Source organism: Alternaria atra (genome assembly GCF_907166805.1).
Source record: "Alternaria atra isolate CS162 genome assembly, contig: 34, whole genome shotgun sequence".
Taxonomy (NCBI): Eukaryota; Fungi; Ascomycota; class Dothideomycetes; order Pleosporales; family Pleosporaceae; genus Alternaria; species Alternaria atra.
In genome coordinates, this window is record NW_025091333.1 from 354146 (window position 1) to 371665 (window position 17520).

Consider the following 17520-nt stretch of genomic DNA (forward strand, 5'->3'; position numbering starts at 1 on the left):
CTTCCCTGATCATCGCTTACACCGGCAGCCGGAACTTGTCAATTGGGCTGATCAACATGTGGACCTGATTCTCTCCAGCTCGGAAAGTGCGGCGCGGACCTCTTCGCTGGTTCGTGCATGCTACTCAACATCACGGATGACCTCATAGCCACCGAGCATTCGGCCAGTTGAACGCGAAATGCTAGATTAAACACGGGAAAGAGCTATAGATAACCTCACCACAGCTACAAACAAATGCTACACATCCTTCAAGATTAGAGTAAAGGCACGAGACCGATCCTACGCCATCAGAACAATGATACCCCCCAAACATGACACATTTCTCTACTCGCATGCAGGCGGTCACCGCCTGCTGTACGAAACCCTAGTATTAGTTTCTCTGTCATCATAACCGCCACGGCTGCGACTGCGTTGCCTACTCCTATCCTGCCTTTGGTATCTCTCATATTGATCGCTCTCACTCGATGCAGGCTCTACATATCTGTAGTGCTCATAGCGAGGGTTCTCCGGACTATAGTTGCGCTCGCGCTCGCGCCTGACCTCGCGCTCTCTATACACATATTCGCTGCGCCCAGGGCTGGATGAGCGAGAGCTCATACTAGACCGTGGCGAGACTTCGACATAGTGTGCGCCGCCGTGGTGAGACTGGGCGTGGGTATGGTGCGATGAGATGTGGCTAGGCGGTGGAGGTGGAGCCGGCATAGGCGCCGGGGGTGGAGGCTGAACGAACATAGGCACAGGCTGTGGTGCGGGGATCTGAAGTGGCTTTGGCGAGGGCACTGAAATGTAGGATGCTGAAGGCCGTGGAGGAGAGTCGTGCACTATCTCAGTGCGCGAGTAGCGGCGTTCAATGTCGCGCGACTGGCGTGATGTGCGGCGATGCGACGAATGGCGGTTCTGCTGGACGACACGGTACGGGACTACATGGTCCTCTTCCTGCTTAACTTTGACCAGACACATGGCGCCGTCACTCTTGGTATGAGATGCGGTGATAGCGAACGCCCAAAAAGTGGGAAGCTTCGATCGCGATCGCAATGTGATTCGTGCGGCGATCAACGTGGGGTTTGATCGAAGACGGGTCGGGGCGCACCACGAGTGAGTGTGAGAGGCCCTGCAACCGCAAGAGGAGCAAGAAGAGAGTGTAGACGAGCGCAAAGTGAGCGGCATCTCAAAAAGTCGACCGAGACCATGTATATATCCTGGAGATTGGGCAGCCGATGCCCAGCCACACAGCTGACCCCCATGTCCATTCCATGCTGCTCCGCCTTGGAACTCAACATGCGAGTGTGACGACGAGGTCTGGGCTTTTCCCGACAGCTGAGTACTAGCGTGCCGGTCACCCTGGTTAGCCTCAGGTACGAGCCGCCATTGTCAACAAGCAGGGTCGAGTGAACAAACATCATATTTCAATTGCCATCTGCTCTCGTAATTATCATGCTGCATTCCACATACAACCATCAGACATGCCATCAAATCTCTTGTCCCAGACTATGCATACAGCGTTCAAATACGCTATTCACTCCTCCACACGTGCTCTACGACTGCCCGTCATGTTACTCGCTCTTAGGGTCAGTCCCTAGCGAGTTCCCCAGTATATTATTTTCTAGTATACATAGGACTCTCTGGGCGGGCCGGGCGGTGTAGGCTGTCTTCTCTCACTTCCCAAAGGAAAATGCTTGCCGAAGTCTGAACCATGTTTACCACTAATCGTCCATGGGCTTGTCTTCCAGCGTAACACCTCGTGGCGCAGTGTCTTCTAGCGTGACGCCTCTCGGCGCGATGTCTTCACCCCTCAGGCTACCAGTAGAGTCCCTGTTACCCCTCGTCAGGCTGCCTGCATGTTTTCGTGGGAAAGGCACCCGAGTGCTCGAGGGCGCTGGGTGCTCAGCAGGTGCAGGCGCGGCAGCAGGAGCAGGAGCAGTGGCAGCCTCTGTTGTGCCGTTCGTGGTTACAGGAGTTGTCTCGTGAGTAGGACTGTCGTCGCTTCCGGGCACCTCAAGCGAACCACGGTTTGTTCCGTTACTCCTCCGCGTTTCGGTGGGTGATGATGTGTTCACTGGGAATCGAGTTTGACTTCGGTCACGGCGATGTGAGCCAGAGACGCGCGAGCCAGGTGCTGGCGAAGTCGCCCGAGGAGAACGCTGAGCCGCGATGGCACGCTGGCGCTCCTCCATGTTTGCCCGTCGGTTACTCTCATCAGTTGAAATCGCCCGTGGACGCTGGGCGCCCGAAGCCGAGTGAGTGAGTGTGCTCGCGCGCTTCAACTCTCCGAAGATTGCATCCTTGTGTGCGAAAAGGTCGCGGACGAGACGGTAGCTATAGCGCTCGTTCATCGTCAGACTTGATTCTTGTCTTGGCCTCAGAATGCATGGCGCAAGCGCATTGGCCAGTGCTGTAACATAAGTCTCGTCGGCCGAAGTCAGCTCAATGAGACGAGTGAAGTGGGTACAGATAGCGTCCAGCGTTGCGATGTTAGCGAGACGTAGTTGGCCAAGAGTAGATTGAAGAACAGAGACCCGAGTCTCTTCAGAAACATCCGTAGCGGTGGTGCTGTAGATAGTCTTGACAATTTCGTAGACGTGAGAAGAAACCAGTGAGTCTGGTATGGTTAGCTAAGGACTCGACATGCAGAGTTGTTACCTACCAGGTAGTTCCAAAAGGTAAAGCTTAAGGACACTAGCAACGATGGGTACGTCGTACTTCTCGAGTAGTTCATCAGGGAACCTCTTGCCAGTGTTGATCTCAGACCTAAGGGTGTGGGTTTGCGCCAGAGGGACGTCAACGAGCCAGATACCACGGCGAGCTTCGTCGCCCTCCAAGTCGGGATAGTGGTTGTCCAAGAATGTAAGGACAGTGGTAATGAGCACTGGAACACGCTTTTTGTCTGAGCGAGCCCGAGCCTCCAAGTCTACACCGAATGTTTGCTCTATGCGTTTGTCAGTATATTGTTGTAACTGGGCATGCAGTGCATCATACCGTCTACTGAGTTGTAGTAGTTCTCATAGGTCGTAACTCTAGGCACGAATGGCCCAGTCCTGTAGTTCTCGAGCATGTATCGGAGATCACCTAGAGGCTGAACGGTCTCTTGGAACAGCATCATCTTGTCGACGGTGCTCTGTAGACTAGGAATGACGTTGCTGACAGCACCAGAGAAATCCAGGATGACCGCCTTGATGGCCTTCAGCCTATCCAGTTCGCAACGCTCCATAAATTTGAGGTGATCCACCATAGCCTCTTCCAGATTGCAGCGTAGGGAGTCAAGCTTCTTGACAGAGGCCTTGTAGCGCTCATCTGACTCGTGAGCCTCCCTCCTAAGTCTCTCTGCTGGTGTCTCGTTCGGGTACTGGTTGTTAAGTGGGTTCCATCCCTGGAGGTATTCCTGCACGGTTGAGACGGGTGAATCAACAGCAATGCTGTCAGCTGACGAGGCCGACATGGCGGTGGAAGATCGAGCCAGGGGCTGCTTCTTCTCAGGCAGTCCAGTAACCTGGAACGTCTTGGGCTTCCATTGGTAGTTCATTCGAGAGCTGTTCGCGAAAGTGTTGCCGACATTGCCGACTAAGCGCAGGAAGCCATGTGCTACGAGGTCCTGACCAATGCGCTCCGCATAGCTCACTGTGGTGGCTGCCATGTGCTTCTGGATGTATTCGGTGATGTCGGCACCGCTTGAGCAGTTTTGGTAGGTACCGAGGATGGGAACCTTGACCTCCGCGATCTTGATGTTGTCCAGCATGTGCGTGAGTATCTTCTTGACCTGGTCGGGCTGGTAGGTTTCGTCACCAAGATCGATGGGCTCTTCTTCTTCGTTCTCTGGCTCAGACATCTTTATGGTGGGCACCTTCATCTTGGGGCTCTGTGCGGCCTCGCTTTGGGGGTCCTGGAACGCAAGCTTATCCTCCTCCTCCAGATCCTCGACGAGGCGGCACTTGTTGTAGTATTGTGATCGGTACTTGCGGACAGCATCGGCTTGTCGGTCATGTATCTTGATGCGCGATTGAAGATCATCCTGGGAGTTTTGCACGCGGGCAGCATGCGCATCGCACCAGCGACCGAAGGGGTTTACAACGAGTTCTCGGATGTTGGATGCGATCTTCTTGTGGTTGGCGGCCGCTGCCTCCATCTCGGTGCGCACGCCCTCGTAGGCCTAGTACTCGTTAGCCTGGAGTTGTCGCCATGTCTCCTGCTGACGCACCTTGCGCACGCTTGCGCCCTCATCTCTGCTGAAGCCCCCGCCTATGCGATCTGTGGCTGGTGTGATGGCGGACAAGCTGCTTCCATAGGCCTCCTCGGCATCGGCTCGCATGCGGGCAACAGTCAGAATCTGTTGGTTTTCCTGGACCCCCTGCTGCAGCTTTCCAAAGAGAACGCCGAGGCCTGGGAGAGTCAGCCAAAGTGGGGTGGTGTTGTGTGCGGTTGCAGCTCTTACCTCCGGCATAGTCGCTCGACCAGAAGGACGCCGCGAAACCAGTCGTCATGGCGGCGTGTGTTGGTAGAGTCGCCCAAGTGATGGCTAATGTGGGGTATCAAAAAGAAACGACTAAGTTAGGTACGGGTGTGGTCGTTCAACGGCCGTAGTAGTGAGCGCGCGGAGAAGATAAGTCTGGGGAACACGCAAGCGCAGGCCCAGTGACAGACAGAGCGGCGGCGTATGTGACGTCGCACCAACGAAGAAAGGACTCGGGTGACAGGACGGTGCAGGTGGCGTCTGGGGAATTGAAAGCAAGTCGAGCAAGTCGAGACTGAGGCACGTCAGGAGGAGGGTTTTGCAGGCCGCAGCTGGGGCAGAACTGGCAGAGCTGAATGATGTCTCATGTACCCCTGCGTGTGGCCGTTTGTCGTGACAGCCCTGGCACCGTTAGGCAAGCCTACCAATCTTGTGAGCTCCCGACATTTCGCCTTTAGCGGACGATATAAATATCAACACAATTCACCGACCCCGAAGCGCGGCCCCTGCATACGAAGTAGACTAAAGCTAGAGCCACGCGCCTACTACCGTCTACTGTATGCATCATTGCCGTGCTAATGCTGTCGCGCCCAAAAGTCGACACATCCATCACTTGCACCCTCGATTACATACACAGGCAGTAATCTGCGGAGCGCCGTCATCACTGCCCGACCGCCCCTGCACGTGCTCGTGGTCGTAACCTTGATTACCCAGGTTTCGGAAGCAGGTGCATCCAAGAGACACACCAAAGCCTGTTCGGCGTGGACCCTACCTCTGTTAACCATTCATCCGTCTTACTGTACGCATACATCGCCTTGGCCCTTCCAGGTCAGCCCCGCCATCAAAACCCAAGCTTCGCAGGGGAACCGAGATCTCGCTCGGCAAACGCTCCCGGTCCGCGCAGCACGCTTCCTTTTCCATCATGGCTCCAGCTGCCTTTGATGCCAACACACAGCTCAACTATGCTCGCCACATCAAGTACTGGCGGCGAAATTTGAAGACTCTGCTGCCGCACTTCTACACCAGCAATGACTCCAACCGCATGCTCTTGGCCCTCTTCACTGTGTCTGCCCTCGACATTTTGGGAGATTTAGACGCCGCTTTGTCAGCCGAGGAGCGGCAAGGCCACATTGATTGGGTCTACAGTTGCCAACTGCCTGAAGGAGGTTTTCGTCCATGGCCAGGGTCCAACTATGGCGAGCTCAGAAGTGAAGAAAACAAAAACTGGGACCCTGCCCACATTCCTGGAACTTTCTTTGCGCTCCTTACGCTGGTCGTGCTGGGAGATGATTTAGAGAAGGTGAAGAGGAAAGAGATTCTGATATGGCTGGCTAAGATGCAGCGACCAGAGGGCAGCTTCGGAGAGACCTTGGGCGATGGTGACTATGTTCATGGCGGCAACGACTCAAGGTTCGGCTACATGGCTACAGCTATTAGATGGATACTTCGAGGCGACCTAGAGGGACCTTGTGAAGGCGTACCCGACGTAGATGTTGACAAGTTTGTCACTTGTGTTCGACAAGCAGAGTGCTACGATGGAGGTATCTCCGAGGCGCCCTATCATGAGGCACACGCTGGCTTCACCTGCTGTGCCATCGCTGCTCTGCATTTCGTCGGTCGTCTGCCCTTACCACCGTCGCAAAAACCGGACGGTCTCATCCGTGGAGTGACCGACGTTCCAAAGACCCTGCACTGGCTTGTCTCAAGGCAGACTCTGACGCTGGACGAGGATGATGGTCTTGACACCTTGAACGACGAGACAGATACATCAGAAACGTGCCATGACGCGCATACGTTTGTCAAGTTGGGCTCCCGTCCATCCGCACAAGCGAAGTCAAACATCAAAGGACGACCCCATATCCACTTTGAACTGGAGTGGGTGGGAGTGAATGGTAGATGCAACAAGGTAGCGGATACATGTTACGCCTATTGGACTTCTACACCTTTACAACTCCTTGGTCATCTGGATATCATCGATCGGCAACCCATCAGGAAATGGTTGCTAGACAAGACGCAGCATCTCGTAGGAGGGTTCGGCAAGGTCACTGGAGACCCACCGGACATGTACCATTCTTTCCTAGGCCTCATGGTCCTTGCCATGTTTGGAGAGACTGGTCTCCAGGACGTTGACTCGGCGCTGTGTATCACACACAAGGCGAAGAAACACCTAGAATCGCTTTCGTGGAGGAGGAAGATCCTCGGGATGGACAACTCGCATAACAGCACGCAAGTCCCGTTGCAAGAAAGCATAGGCCTGACTGGCGACAAGACGCAGATAGACGCATAGATTGCTGGAAATTGTGGCAAATAACGTGCATCGCCGTCGAATATTGCATCAAACCTTATCGGTCTCTATGCTCCTTGAAACTATGACATCCACCTCTCAGTTTCTTGGGAAGGCAATCAGGCTGTAAAATCATGTCTTGATGTATCACAATCTTGCGTCCATGGTAGACCCTAGTCGGTGTAGCGCCAAAATACCTCGGCCCCACCTAAATTCCTAAGATCCCTGTCCACCCAGGTAATTTTCCCAAACTCCGACACCTGCTTTGCGAACACCAGCGCCAGCGACAGCGACAGCACCAGCCAAATCACTCTCAGCCCCGCACTCGACACCACACTTGGCACAAGCTGCAACCATGAGGAACATGCCGCCGCCATCGAAGAAACGCAAAATCGCCGTGACAGTCCCCGAAAAGATCGAGTTTGACTTTTCCGCGCGCGAAGAGTACCTCACAGGCTTCCATAAGCGCAAACTTGCGCGGATAAAGCATGCACAAGAGGAGAATGCTAAGAGGGAGAAGGAGGAGAAGCTGAGGTTTAGGCGCGAGGTAGGCTATGACTCCAGTTCCAGCCTTTCTCAATGTTGCGTGACAGGCACTTTCACGTCTTGTCGCATAAATACACTTTTTGGGTTGCACCATAGACAAAGATGCTAACAACACGTCAAACTATAGCTCCGAGAACAGCGCAAAGTCGACCTAGAGAAGCACGTCGAAGAAGTAAACCGACTCGTCAAGCAAGCAAATGGCGATCTGGACGACATCGTTACGGGCGAGACATCCGCCGACGATGACGACGACGACGAAGAAGAATTCACAGGCTTCCAAGAACCAGAGCCCATCAATCAGGAAGACGAGTACGTCGACGAAGACAAATATACAACCGTCACCATAGAAAGTGTTGGCATATCTAAAGCGGGCTTCTCGAGACCAGGCGAGGAGGACGAGGATGCTGCTGCGAAGAGAAAGGCCGAGGAGGAGAGGAAAAAGGCAGAGGAAGAGGCAGAGGGCAAGAAGAGGGTGTGGACAAAGGCTTGGCCGAAGAATAGTGAGAGGCCTAAAAAGAAGAAGAAGAAGTTTAGGTATGAGACCAAGACGGAGAGAAAGGCTGAGCGCATGAAGCAAGGTTTGAAGAAGAGGAAGCAGAAGGAGGCCAGAACGAGCAAGTAGACGCAGTCGATGCAAAGTGCACAGAAGTTGAGAAGCTGTACACATCGATATAATGATACCCTTTCATGAGACTTGGAGTACAAAATCCGCATATCGGCGCGTTGGTTATGTCGTGATTCTGCTACGATCATCTCAGACAGCCCGGTTCATGATAGCGTGGTGGGTCATACACCGCTCCTTTGTTTAACTTTGTCAATCCCAATAATGACATGTGAGTACCAAAGTGAATGGTTTGTTGTCAGGAACCGCCAATGTATTCGCTCAGGGATTATCTAAAGCGAACAAGCCCGCCCAGCAAGCAGCCGCAGGAAAGAAAACAGATATATAGGGGTAGTGTAGGGGTACGGGGGGGAATGTGATGTGAAATCTGCCTCTTCTCCAAGCTCCACCGCATGCCGTAGTATCATCCTCCACCGCTACCGTCGCCGTTCATGTTGTCGCACGCGCTCGAAATCAGGATCCGCAGAGGGACGACATCGAAGCTCGACTCAGAACTCGACTAAATACAGTCAACAACCGCAAAAGAGAGACGACAACGAGATCAGATGTTACCGATCTCCTTGACAAAGTCGTCGAGCTCCTTCTTGGTGTCGGCGTATTTCTTGGCCATCTCCTCGTACTTGGTTTCCCACTGGTCGCGGGACTGCTCGAGGGCTTGGACTTTGCGTTCGTAGTGGCCGGACTTGACGTCGGTTTGGCGGAGCCTGGCGGGTGACGTGTCAGTGGATGCAGATCAGGGGTAGTAGATAGTGGATAGGGACAGCGGTAAACGCGGTGAAAGCAAGAAAGGAGTGAACGTACTTCTCGTTGAGCTCGCGGATCGTCCTGTCCGATTCCTCAGCTTCTTCCTCGAGAACTTGGATCTTGCGCTGGAGGCTCTCGGCTTGGGTGCCAGCCTGAGCACCTGCACCAGCTTCGTCCTTGTGGATCTTGACTTGCCCCTCAAGCTTCTCAACCTCGCTCTCAAGCACAGAGTTCTTGTGCGTCAGCGAAGTAATCTCCTGCTCCTTCTGTGTTGTCTCGGCTTCAAGGCGCTTGACAGTTGCCTTGAGCTCCTCGGCGCGGGCGCTGCTCTCATCCGCCTCAACGCGGAGAGCTTCCATGCGCTGTAAAAAGTGGCATGTCAGCGTCTACTTTTGTACAACTGATGTGCATTGTGGCGTCGGGTACAACTGGTACCAAAGAAAGGGGATTTGGCGGGGTATGCGTGGACTCACCTTCTTGATCTGATCCATAGCTGCTGGAGGTGTGTAGTGTGGGGTAGAGAAGGGTGTCTGTAGTGTGTTTACAAGTGAAGAAAGGCCGACAGCTGCAGGCTATGTAGGGATGTGGTGCAGCGCAGTGTTGGAGAGTGGTTGTTGTATGAGAATTGCCCGGGTGTGCAAGCTGATAATGCGGGCAGGCGCTGCCGAAAGGGACTACCTCCGCCCGGACCCTTTCCAAAGCCCAGACCCTCTTTCCTGCCGCCCTAGCAACCATTGGTAAACATAGGCGAGCATCGCATACCATCGTCGCCATTACGAGATAGGAATAAACCACACCGCACACGACTCGCTCAATGTAACGCCCATAATGGCTACTCTCGCAGCAAACGATCAGGAGAACGCCGTCCGCCATCTGCACGCCGGCGCTGCGGGAAAGTCGCTCAATGCCGGCCTCAAGAGCTTCAACGCCAAAACACCCGGAAACAAAGCCCCGAAGACGCCTTTCAAGATCCCCCTCAACGACGAGAATGCCGTGGGCAGAGCTGGAAACGCCAAAGGCAAGGGAAATGATCTCTTCACCACCAACAAGGGCGGAAAGATAGACGCGAATGCCTTTGTTACACCAGCCGGTAAGCATAGCGACGACAGACTGCCCAAGACGACAACTGACGTGTTAAGGTCCGCGAACTCGCGCGCCGCTGGGTATGAAGACGACCAATGCCAAGTCTAGGGCCTTTGCAACTCCAGCGCCTCTTTCCTCCGTTGGAAAGACGCAGAAACTGAGCCCTCGCATGCGCCGACCCAAAGTGAAGATCCACCAACCCGAAGTCGCCCAAGAGGATGAAGATGACGTGCCTGAGATTGAGTACATGCCACCCAAGGAGATCCCGCTCGAAGATGACATGGACGAATACCTCCCCAAGAACTGGACCATTCCCAAACTCAGTAATCAGGATATGGTCCGCGGCATCTGGCAAGCCTACCACAACCCAATCGAGGACGACGGAAGGACCCGTGAGCAGCGCAAGTTTGAGGAGGAGATACAGCAGGGTCGCAAAAAGCGCGACGAGCACATGGAGAAGGTCCTTGCCGCACAGATGGCTAGGAATGATGCTGAGACTAAGGAATACTACGGTATCAAGGAAGCGAAGAAGGAGGCACCCAAGGCACCCGTTGCACTTAGGACGAGGATGACTGGGCCATCGACTATGCGAGCCAGGTCTGCAGCTGCCGCTCTCTCTCCACCATCCAAGCCTAGCTACGCCGCTCCCGCTGCAGCTGTAAAGTCGCGCGTGCCCACTGGACTAGTCGCAAGCAGGAAGGGAGCAAAGACACCCACGGAGCTCTCAGCATCTCGTCAAGCGTCTGCTGCAGCAGCTTCGAAAAGCACCATCGGCTACGCTCAAGGCCGCGCCGGACGCGCTGCTCCAGCTGCTCGCAAGCCTCTCTCCAACGTCACCAAGCCTGCTCCTTTCTCCGCTGCTTCTCGGCCCGCCTCCTCCACTCACATCCGCAGTGCGAGTACCAACACTGGTACTATACGGTCTCGCGGTCCCATGTCTCGTTGCAGCTCCACCGCCACCGACGCTACACTCGTCGCACCTTCAGAGGAAGAGCAGCCCCGCCGCACAGCTGAGGACCTCGAGCGTGAGATGGAACTATTACTTCTCTCCCGCTCAGACGACGAGGACGATGATGCATGGATGAATAGCTTCAACAACCAGCTACATGGTGCAGATCCTCTCGAGGAAGATCATGAGAACTTCCAGCTTCAGCTCCCTGAAGGTCTCTAGATCTTAAACGCTGGATGAGCTGAAGGATTCGGCATGAGCTCTTGAGTCATGTTTGCGGATGTATTGTAAATGGGTCTTGGAGTACCGGTATTGGATACCTCTTGTTTTTATTCGTGAATGATTATCTGTGTCTGCATGGCTAGCACGATGCATTAACGTGCGTAACACATAGTATAACTGTACTTTTGTAACACTAGACGCCTCACTGTCACTACTGCATATTATTTACTTCTCAAGTCACGTCTAGTACCACATCATCATGGTGAACTGACTGTTTGTTTAACAATAGCATTTGGTTAGAGTATAGCAAACGACGACCAAGGAAGCACCAACCCCGCTAGTCTCACCAACCGTTTGCCATGCCTTTATCCATGCACGTGTTCTTCTCTCCACTCCATTCCCCATGCATCCAGATTTTATGTGACGAGAAACTGTGGAAGAAAAAAGATAATGGAAGGACAAGCTCCCATGTCCATACAAACGGGACTAGGATGCGCGCTTCTGGAAAATCCCCATGAAGAAACACCGTCGATGCGCCATGCTGCTAAAATCAAAAGAGACGAAAATGTGACGTAGTGAACCTGGTCGTCGAGAATCGCCGCGTGTACGAATGCTCGTGATATAGTCGTGAGAGTGGACTGAGTTTGTGGATGCAGTATGTGGTTGTGTGGATTAGATTTACTTTCTTCTTCGCTGCGGTTATGGCGCGCGAGGTAGCGTGTAGTGAAGGCCTGGTGGACTGCAGTACGTTTCCGTATTAACACTATGTAGAGATGACCTCATCCACAGCATAGAGATTCTGGTTAAGGATCTTGTTCATGGTGAACATGTGAACGCGGTCCTGTTTGAAGACTGCGCGCATAGCATCGTCGCAGCGGATTTGACGCTTGTCTGCAGGGTCTTGCAGGTCACGCTCTTTAACGTACTCCCATATCTTCTTAACCGTCTGTGGACGCGACAACTGGGTTTCGCCAAGGAGCTCGGAGAGGGCTGGAGAAAGAGCCATCGGTTTCTGAAAGAGCAGTTAGCTTTGACTCGGGTAGCGGTGTAGATTGAGGGGAATTAACTGACATGGAAACCTCCTTTCCGACTTGGGCTCTTCTTTTCTCCTCCACTACCTGACGCAATGTCGCTGTCATCTTCATCCTTGATCCGGGTTGAGCTCTTCTTCTTAGTCTTGGGCTTCTTCGGCGCGGGTGCTTTCCGCTTTGTGTTCCCACCACGTGTCGCCCTGCCCATGCGCGCGTTCTCCTCGGCCTGTAACCTCGCCGCGAAAGCCGCATCATCGTCCTCGTCCTTGACTTTGGTCTTCTTGACCTTCTTCTTAGGAGGTGCAACATCTTCGACCTCAGACAGCGCTGACTCGTCACCGGGCGGCGATCGCTTGTTGTGGGAGACGTCCGAGGTATCATCATTCGAAGTCTTTGCGCCGTTTTCAACTGTAGGTATGGGTTCAGAAACTTCGGATCCGCCATTCTGCTCGTTGTTGAACTTGTCGAACCGCTGCATAATGAGCGTAGTGATTTGCTCCTGTTTGTTCGTCTCAGTTTATGCCATGGTATGCCATGTCGAGCTTCAAACCTTCTGCTTGGAAAGGTCATCCTCGACTCTTTCTTGTAGACCCTTCCGTATGCGCTTTGCAGAGATGGTATTGATGTCGCTGGCGCGTAGGATCTCGTCGATGATGACCGAGTAGGAAGCTTCCACTTCGGCGGGGAGGGGCTCTGATGCGACACGTTAGAATATAAAGATACGCGTAGCAGGCTTCGAGTGGGTACTTACCTGTCATGGCTGCGATGTTTCCTTCCTTCACAGCAAGAGCTCCTAGAATTAGTGGTCGCAAGCTTGAGTGGTGATCGCTGTAAGGACCAGTCCCAAGTCCACCAAGTATTGTGGAGCTCAGGTACAGCTCCGACCTTCGTGATGGCTATGTCGTGCAAACAACCGCGGCTGGTACCAGCGTCTTGGAACCGGAAATGGGAGGTGTGGTATAGGCCTAGAAGATTTGTATCGAGTGTCGCGTACGGCGGGCGTGTCGCCGGTCTCTCACTTAGCGATCAGCAATCGTTGTCGCGTTGTAAACTCCAAAAGGTGAGAGACAGCCAGCGAATGTGCAGCCGAGTTAGGTCGGGCGCCTCAAAGCGGTAGTTCCGACGTAGTGGGGTCCAGTCAATAGAAAGCGACACTAAACTGCAGTCGGAAGAGACTCAAATGTAGAAGATGATTGCAGGGTAACTTGGGTGCTGTCGCGGAGATGAACAGGGCAAGAGAATAGGCACTAAGGTTCATCGATCGTTGCAGTATGCGCGATGAGGTGTGAAGTTGAATGCACGGGCGCGGTCTAGCTCCAGGTACGGCGCCGACCGTGGAGGCTGGGGAACCACGACCATCTAAGTAGTTCAATCCGACAAAGAAAGCCAACCCAGACGGTCTTGTTCGTCTCCTCCAGGTCGCATAAGCAACGTACAGTTGTCAAAGAAATGCTTTTTGGTTTATGCATCGCATTTACTGCACCGTCAGCGGACTGCGCATTCGTCGAAAGCGGTAATCTATGTATGCCACTAGTCGGGGCCGAACAAGCCTCGTTTTCCAATCATGCCAGTCGACGTCACTGGACGATCCTAAACAAGTTCACATGACCAAACACCCCACCCCGTACATCTGCTTCTCCACAGCACCCTTGATTTGATACCAATCCGCTCTCCTTTCAGCAAACTCGTATACTTCCTCTGCCCGGAATATTCCATGATAGCGATCCGTGTCTGCAATAATCGTAGCAATCTCCTTCGCTTCCTTTGCGTCGATGAGATATATCTGGGAGAGTTCGCGGAGTGCGGCGAAGTACTGCATAAGAGGCTTGTTGCGCAGCGAGACAATGTAGGCGTTGTAAGCATTCATGTCACTGTTGGAGTCAGTTACTGCTCGTATGCCTTATGGAATATATGCCATACCTGATGAGTTTGATGGCACCGTCCACACTGATTCTCTGGCGTTTCAAGTGCTTGCAGAGAGCAGTGAACAAGCGCACACCCACTTCTTGGTTGAAGACATCTAGGACGTTCTTGTCTGTGCTACCGATGAGCATGTTTGTATGTGACGAAACAACTTCCACAATCTTTGTAGCTGTCTGGCTGGGTCCAATGTCGGACATCTGCACTTGGCCGTTGGGCCCTACAGGAGGGTTGAAATCAGATGGATGCTGGGTAGTGCCGCACAAATACTCTACTTCGTCCATCAGCACATCGATACCTTTGTTGAGACCGGCAGCGACCCGTTCATCCAACATGGCTTCGAAGCGCTTTTTTTCCTTGGCTGCAAGACTGAGGAAATCGTCGCGGTCTGTGAGGTTGGCGGCTACAAGCTCCTGGAGGTAGAATACCTCGACCATTTGCTGTATCAAGTCGCCAACGTTGACAAGCTCCAAGAAGGCAACCAGCGGTGCGACACCCTCTTTGCTATGATCGGCAACTTCTCTTGGCTTATAATCAGCCAAATGACTGACAGCCTTGTCGAATCCCAACTTCATGTGACGATTGCCGAGAATTTGAACCAAATTGATGAAGATTTGTTCGGATTGCTCTTTTGCCTCTTCACCAGACTGTCCACCAAGTCTAACGAATCGCGCAGCCCGTTCCAACCCAGACTTGGCCATGTGTGTGAGGTTCAGCGCCACCTCGATGCTAAACAGCGACCTGATACCTTCCAAACGAGAGTTCATGATGGCTGCTTTAGCGGCAAGCTCGGTCGTCGGGGCTTCGATTCGTGGTGTAGGCGATCGATCGCCAGGGCCTGGAGTACCAATCCTTGAAGAAGGCTCCAATGTAGCACTGCCATTCATTCCAGGTGCACTTTCGGTTGGCTTACTAGTACTAGACCCGCCGATAGTGGGGAGTACGCTGACGGGCATCATAACCACCTTCTTGAACGATGACAGAAAGTCTTGTTTAACAGCTTTCCTGTTGACGTTCGCCATGTATAGAGTTTCGGTGCTTTGCTCTTCTTCCATTAGTCGCTTCTCCCAAAGATCGACCTCTGCTGCCGACTTTCGCTTAAAGTAATCTAGTTCCTCCTGTAGATAAAGGTCGATGTGTTGCTCGAAGCAACGAGACACGATGCGCATCGCCTCTTCTCTAAAATCGGGCTTGGATGCCTTGGTAGGATGCAAGGAGACTGCGAGTTGAAGCGCTTGCTCGTAGACACCTGCAACCGCTTTGAGGTACGCTTCAATGCTTATATCGTGAGCCTCGTCAAACAGAGTTGTGAGGTATTCGGCAATGACATCGTCCGCAACGCGCTCGAAGAAGGTTTGTAGCACGTCAACAGTGGGTGGGAAGACGCGGTCGATGATGCCTGCTTCTTCGTTGAGTGCACTCGCCAATCCTCTGAAAAACTCGTGGGATGGTTCCAATGTCAAGACTTCGTTGCGCAGGCAATCTGCAGGGTCACCGAGCTTCTCTTTTTCCAACATCAAAGGGTGGTTGTGAATAAAAGAGTCTAAACATGCCGCGCCTCCGTTCAGGGCCACCAAGACTGTAGCAAATCTCTTCATACGACCATCAAAGTCTTTTTCCGCGTAGCCTTGCTCGAACTCTCTGAGTACAGCGTTCTCAAAGATGCCAGTCATTGTATCCAGCTTCTCCTCCCGCTGGCCCCAACCTTGCGCATAATCGCTCTTTGCAAATATCTTGAGCTGCGCCAGCATTTGTGCCTGTTGCTCGGGATCACGGTAGGTCCGAAATAGTATGGGATCTGTGTGACTTCTTGATCTCTCCAAGTCGTAATAGAATGGGGCCAGCGCTCCATAGACCTTCCCATACTCTTGTCGTGCCATGCCTCTAATAGAACGCACATTCGACAGAACCTTTACAGCCGCCTGCGGATCCACGGTGTACGAGCTTGGGGCCAGCGTTCCAGATGATGATAGGGTCATATCATTGAAGCCCTTGTCCAACGTAGTAGACCGTGGTCTATTTCTGTGTTCCTGTGACTTCCGCAGCATATCCTCCTCTATTGTGGCATCAAAAAGCGTCATGCTGGTCTTTCCAGGTATGTCGTCCCCTGGGGGCATCCCGTTGGTGCTGCCATTGAGTGCAACACCAGATCTACGGGCCTCCTCCGCTCTCTGTGCCTCTAACTTTTTCCGCCTTGATTCGTCAAATCTACGCTTTGCTTCCGCTTCGTTCCAGCAGCCCATGGTTCTAAGTCTTTGTATCCACCTCGTGTCATCGTATACCATCTCCCGCATACGTCTCGAGGTGCGTGCGAAGCTGAACATGTCGGCAATGGGTAGGTAATCGAGGATCGCATTGATGAGCTCTGTGGCTTGTAGTCAGATACATGATTTCGAATACAACTGAGTTCATACCGGCAGGTAACACAGCTTTGGAATCATCATTCACCAACTGCGTCGTTCTTAGCGACGCGAGGACGGACTGCTGTGTCTGGGGCACAGCCCGCTTGAAGTTGGATTTGGTCGCCATTATTTTGTACTGAGGTAGAGACTGTGTTCGTTAAGTTTGAGTGAGCGTGTTTCCCATTATTGGAGTTCAGTGATGCTCCGCGTGGTTGCTGCGGGGCGAGGGCTGTTCGAAGCGTGGAGCAATGACCGCTGGCGTTTGGCGGCAGGGTCCCGTAGATCCAACATGGCGCAACGATTGATCGCCCGGCAGCTAGAATCTGTCTACGACAACACGACGCAAAACAAAAAAAGTCGAGATTGAATTCATTCACTGGGCAAGTTTTCAACTCGGCATATTGTAAGAACCTGGGTGAGAGAGGTTGTTACACTTCATGGTCCAAAGCATGATGTCGAGCGTGCACGCGATCTCGAAGCGGAGCGCAAAACAACACGTAGAAGGTAAGCAGGTCATTACGTGCGGCTGCAGCGTCCGCTATAGTAAAACATAAGGACGCATAATTCTACCGAGATGGGCTTGTACACATAAAGCCGTCGAGATGAGACTTTCCATAAGGCGAAACCCAATGCCCACACATATGCAATCAGTCGCGGTGTCAACCTGAACTGTGTACCTAGTATGCATCGTAGCCGTGCGCAGAGAGGATAAGTTGCCCTGTTCGCGAGATGAGTGTCTCTGAGAACAGAGTCTAGGCTCTTTGATGTTCAACACATGCATATACTACGTAGTACAAGCACAACGCAAATCATGAGTTACAGCCAAGCTGCTTGCCTCATGGTCTGGCATTACTCAAACTGGCCCAAAGTCTCCCCCAGCCAAGACTTTTCGTAGTTGAGATCGTCGCGGATCTTGTTGCTATTGTAGGATGAGGCGCGCGTGGTACCCGAAAGGTTATAGCCCCTGGGCTTAGAGGACTACCACCGTCTTTCATGCTCGACTCAGACTTTGTGTGCTCTGGCTGTGCAGCCGAAGCTGAGTGGCAATCTGGGAGGACCTCGGAGGCTCTGTTTGTGTTGGTTGCAAGCAGAGGCTCAGAGGTCCTTCAGTAGGCAAAAGAGGTCCTCCTGTCAGGGGCACTGCAGGGCGACCTGTAGGGCTTTCCCAGACATATTGTTACAATGACCGAGTGGTTGAGTATTATGTGCTGATGATTGGTGAAGGGCGCTGGGGCGCAGCCGGGCACATTGAGAGGGCGCGACCACTGGCGAC

The 17520-nt window shown here is 53.1% G+C and overlaps 6 protein-coding genes across 6 annotated transcripts; 3 read left to right on the forward strand and 3 right to left on the reverse strand.

Annotated features, from left to right (window-relative positions):
* Positions 1 to 1703: 1703 nt before the first annotated feature.
* Positions 1704 to 4475, reverse strand: ALTATR162_LOCUS10565 (uncharacterized protein; the record flags this gene model as incomplete). The annotated part of the gene is made up of 5 exons (XM_043318202.1): positions 1704 to 2599; positions 2645 to 2926; positions 2977 to 4144; positions 4193 to 4374; positions 4427 to 4475. 5 exons carry the CDS (start codon positions 4473 to 4475, stop codon positions 1704 to 1706), a joined length of 2577 nt encoding a protein of 858 aa, XP_043174137.1.
* An 891-nt stretch (positions 4476 to 5366) lies between these two features.
* On the forward strand, positions 5367 to 6731 carry ALTATR162_LOCUS10566 (uncharacterized protein; the record flags this gene model as incomplete). The annotated part of the gene is made up of 1 exon (XM_043318203.1): positions 5367 to 6731. One exon carries the CDS (start codon positions 5367 to 5369, stop codon positions 6729 to 6731), a length of 1365 nt encoding a protein of 454 aa, XP_043174138.1.
* A 352-nt stretch (positions 6732 to 7083) lies between these two features.
* ALTATR162_LOCUS10567 (uncharacterized protein) lies at positions 7084 to 7896 on the forward strand (the record flags this gene model as incomplete). Its single annotated transcript, XM_043318204.1, has 2 exons — positions 7084 to 7275; positions 7402 to 7896. 2 exons carry the CDS (start codon positions 7084 to 7086, stop codon positions 7894 to 7896), a joined length of 687 nt encoding a protein of 228 aa, XP_043174139.1.
* Positions 7897 to 8437: 541 nt separating this feature from the next.
* Positions 8438 to 9131, reverse strand: ALTATR162_LOCUS10568 (uncharacterized protein; the record flags this gene model as incomplete). Its single annotated transcript, XM_043318205.1, has 3 exons — positions 8438 to 8600; positions 8698 to 9002; positions 9114 to 9131. 3 exons carry the CDS (start codon positions 9129 to 9131, stop codon positions 8438 to 8440), a joined length of 486 nt encoding a protein of 161 aa, XP_043174140.1.
* A 337-nt stretch (positions 9132 to 9468) lies between these two features.
* On the forward strand, positions 9469 to 10894 carry ALTATR162_LOCUS10569 (uncharacterized protein; the record flags this gene model as incomplete). Its single annotated transcript, XM_043318206.1, has 2 exons — positions 9469 to 9730; positions 9780 to 10894. The coding sequence occupies 2 exons, from the start codon at positions 9469 to 9471 to the stop codon at positions 10892 to 10894; spliced, it is 1377 nt and encodes a 458-aa protein (XP_043174141.1).
* Positions 10895 to 11657: 763 nt separating this feature from the next.
* Positions 11658 to 16374, reverse strand: ALTATR162_LOCUS10570 (uncharacterized protein; the record flags this gene model as incomplete). The annotated part of the gene is made up of 7 exons (XM_043318207.1): positions 11658 to 11906; positions 11966 to 12424; positions 12476 to 12618; positions 12677 to 12810; positions 13554 to 13796; positions 13846 to 16210; positions 16260 to 16374. The coding sequence occupies 7 exons, from the start codon at positions 16372 to 16374 to the stop codon at positions 11658 to 11660; spliced, it is 3708 nt and encodes a 1235-aa protein (XP_043174142.1).
* Positions 16375 to 17520: the final 1146 nt, after the last annotated feature.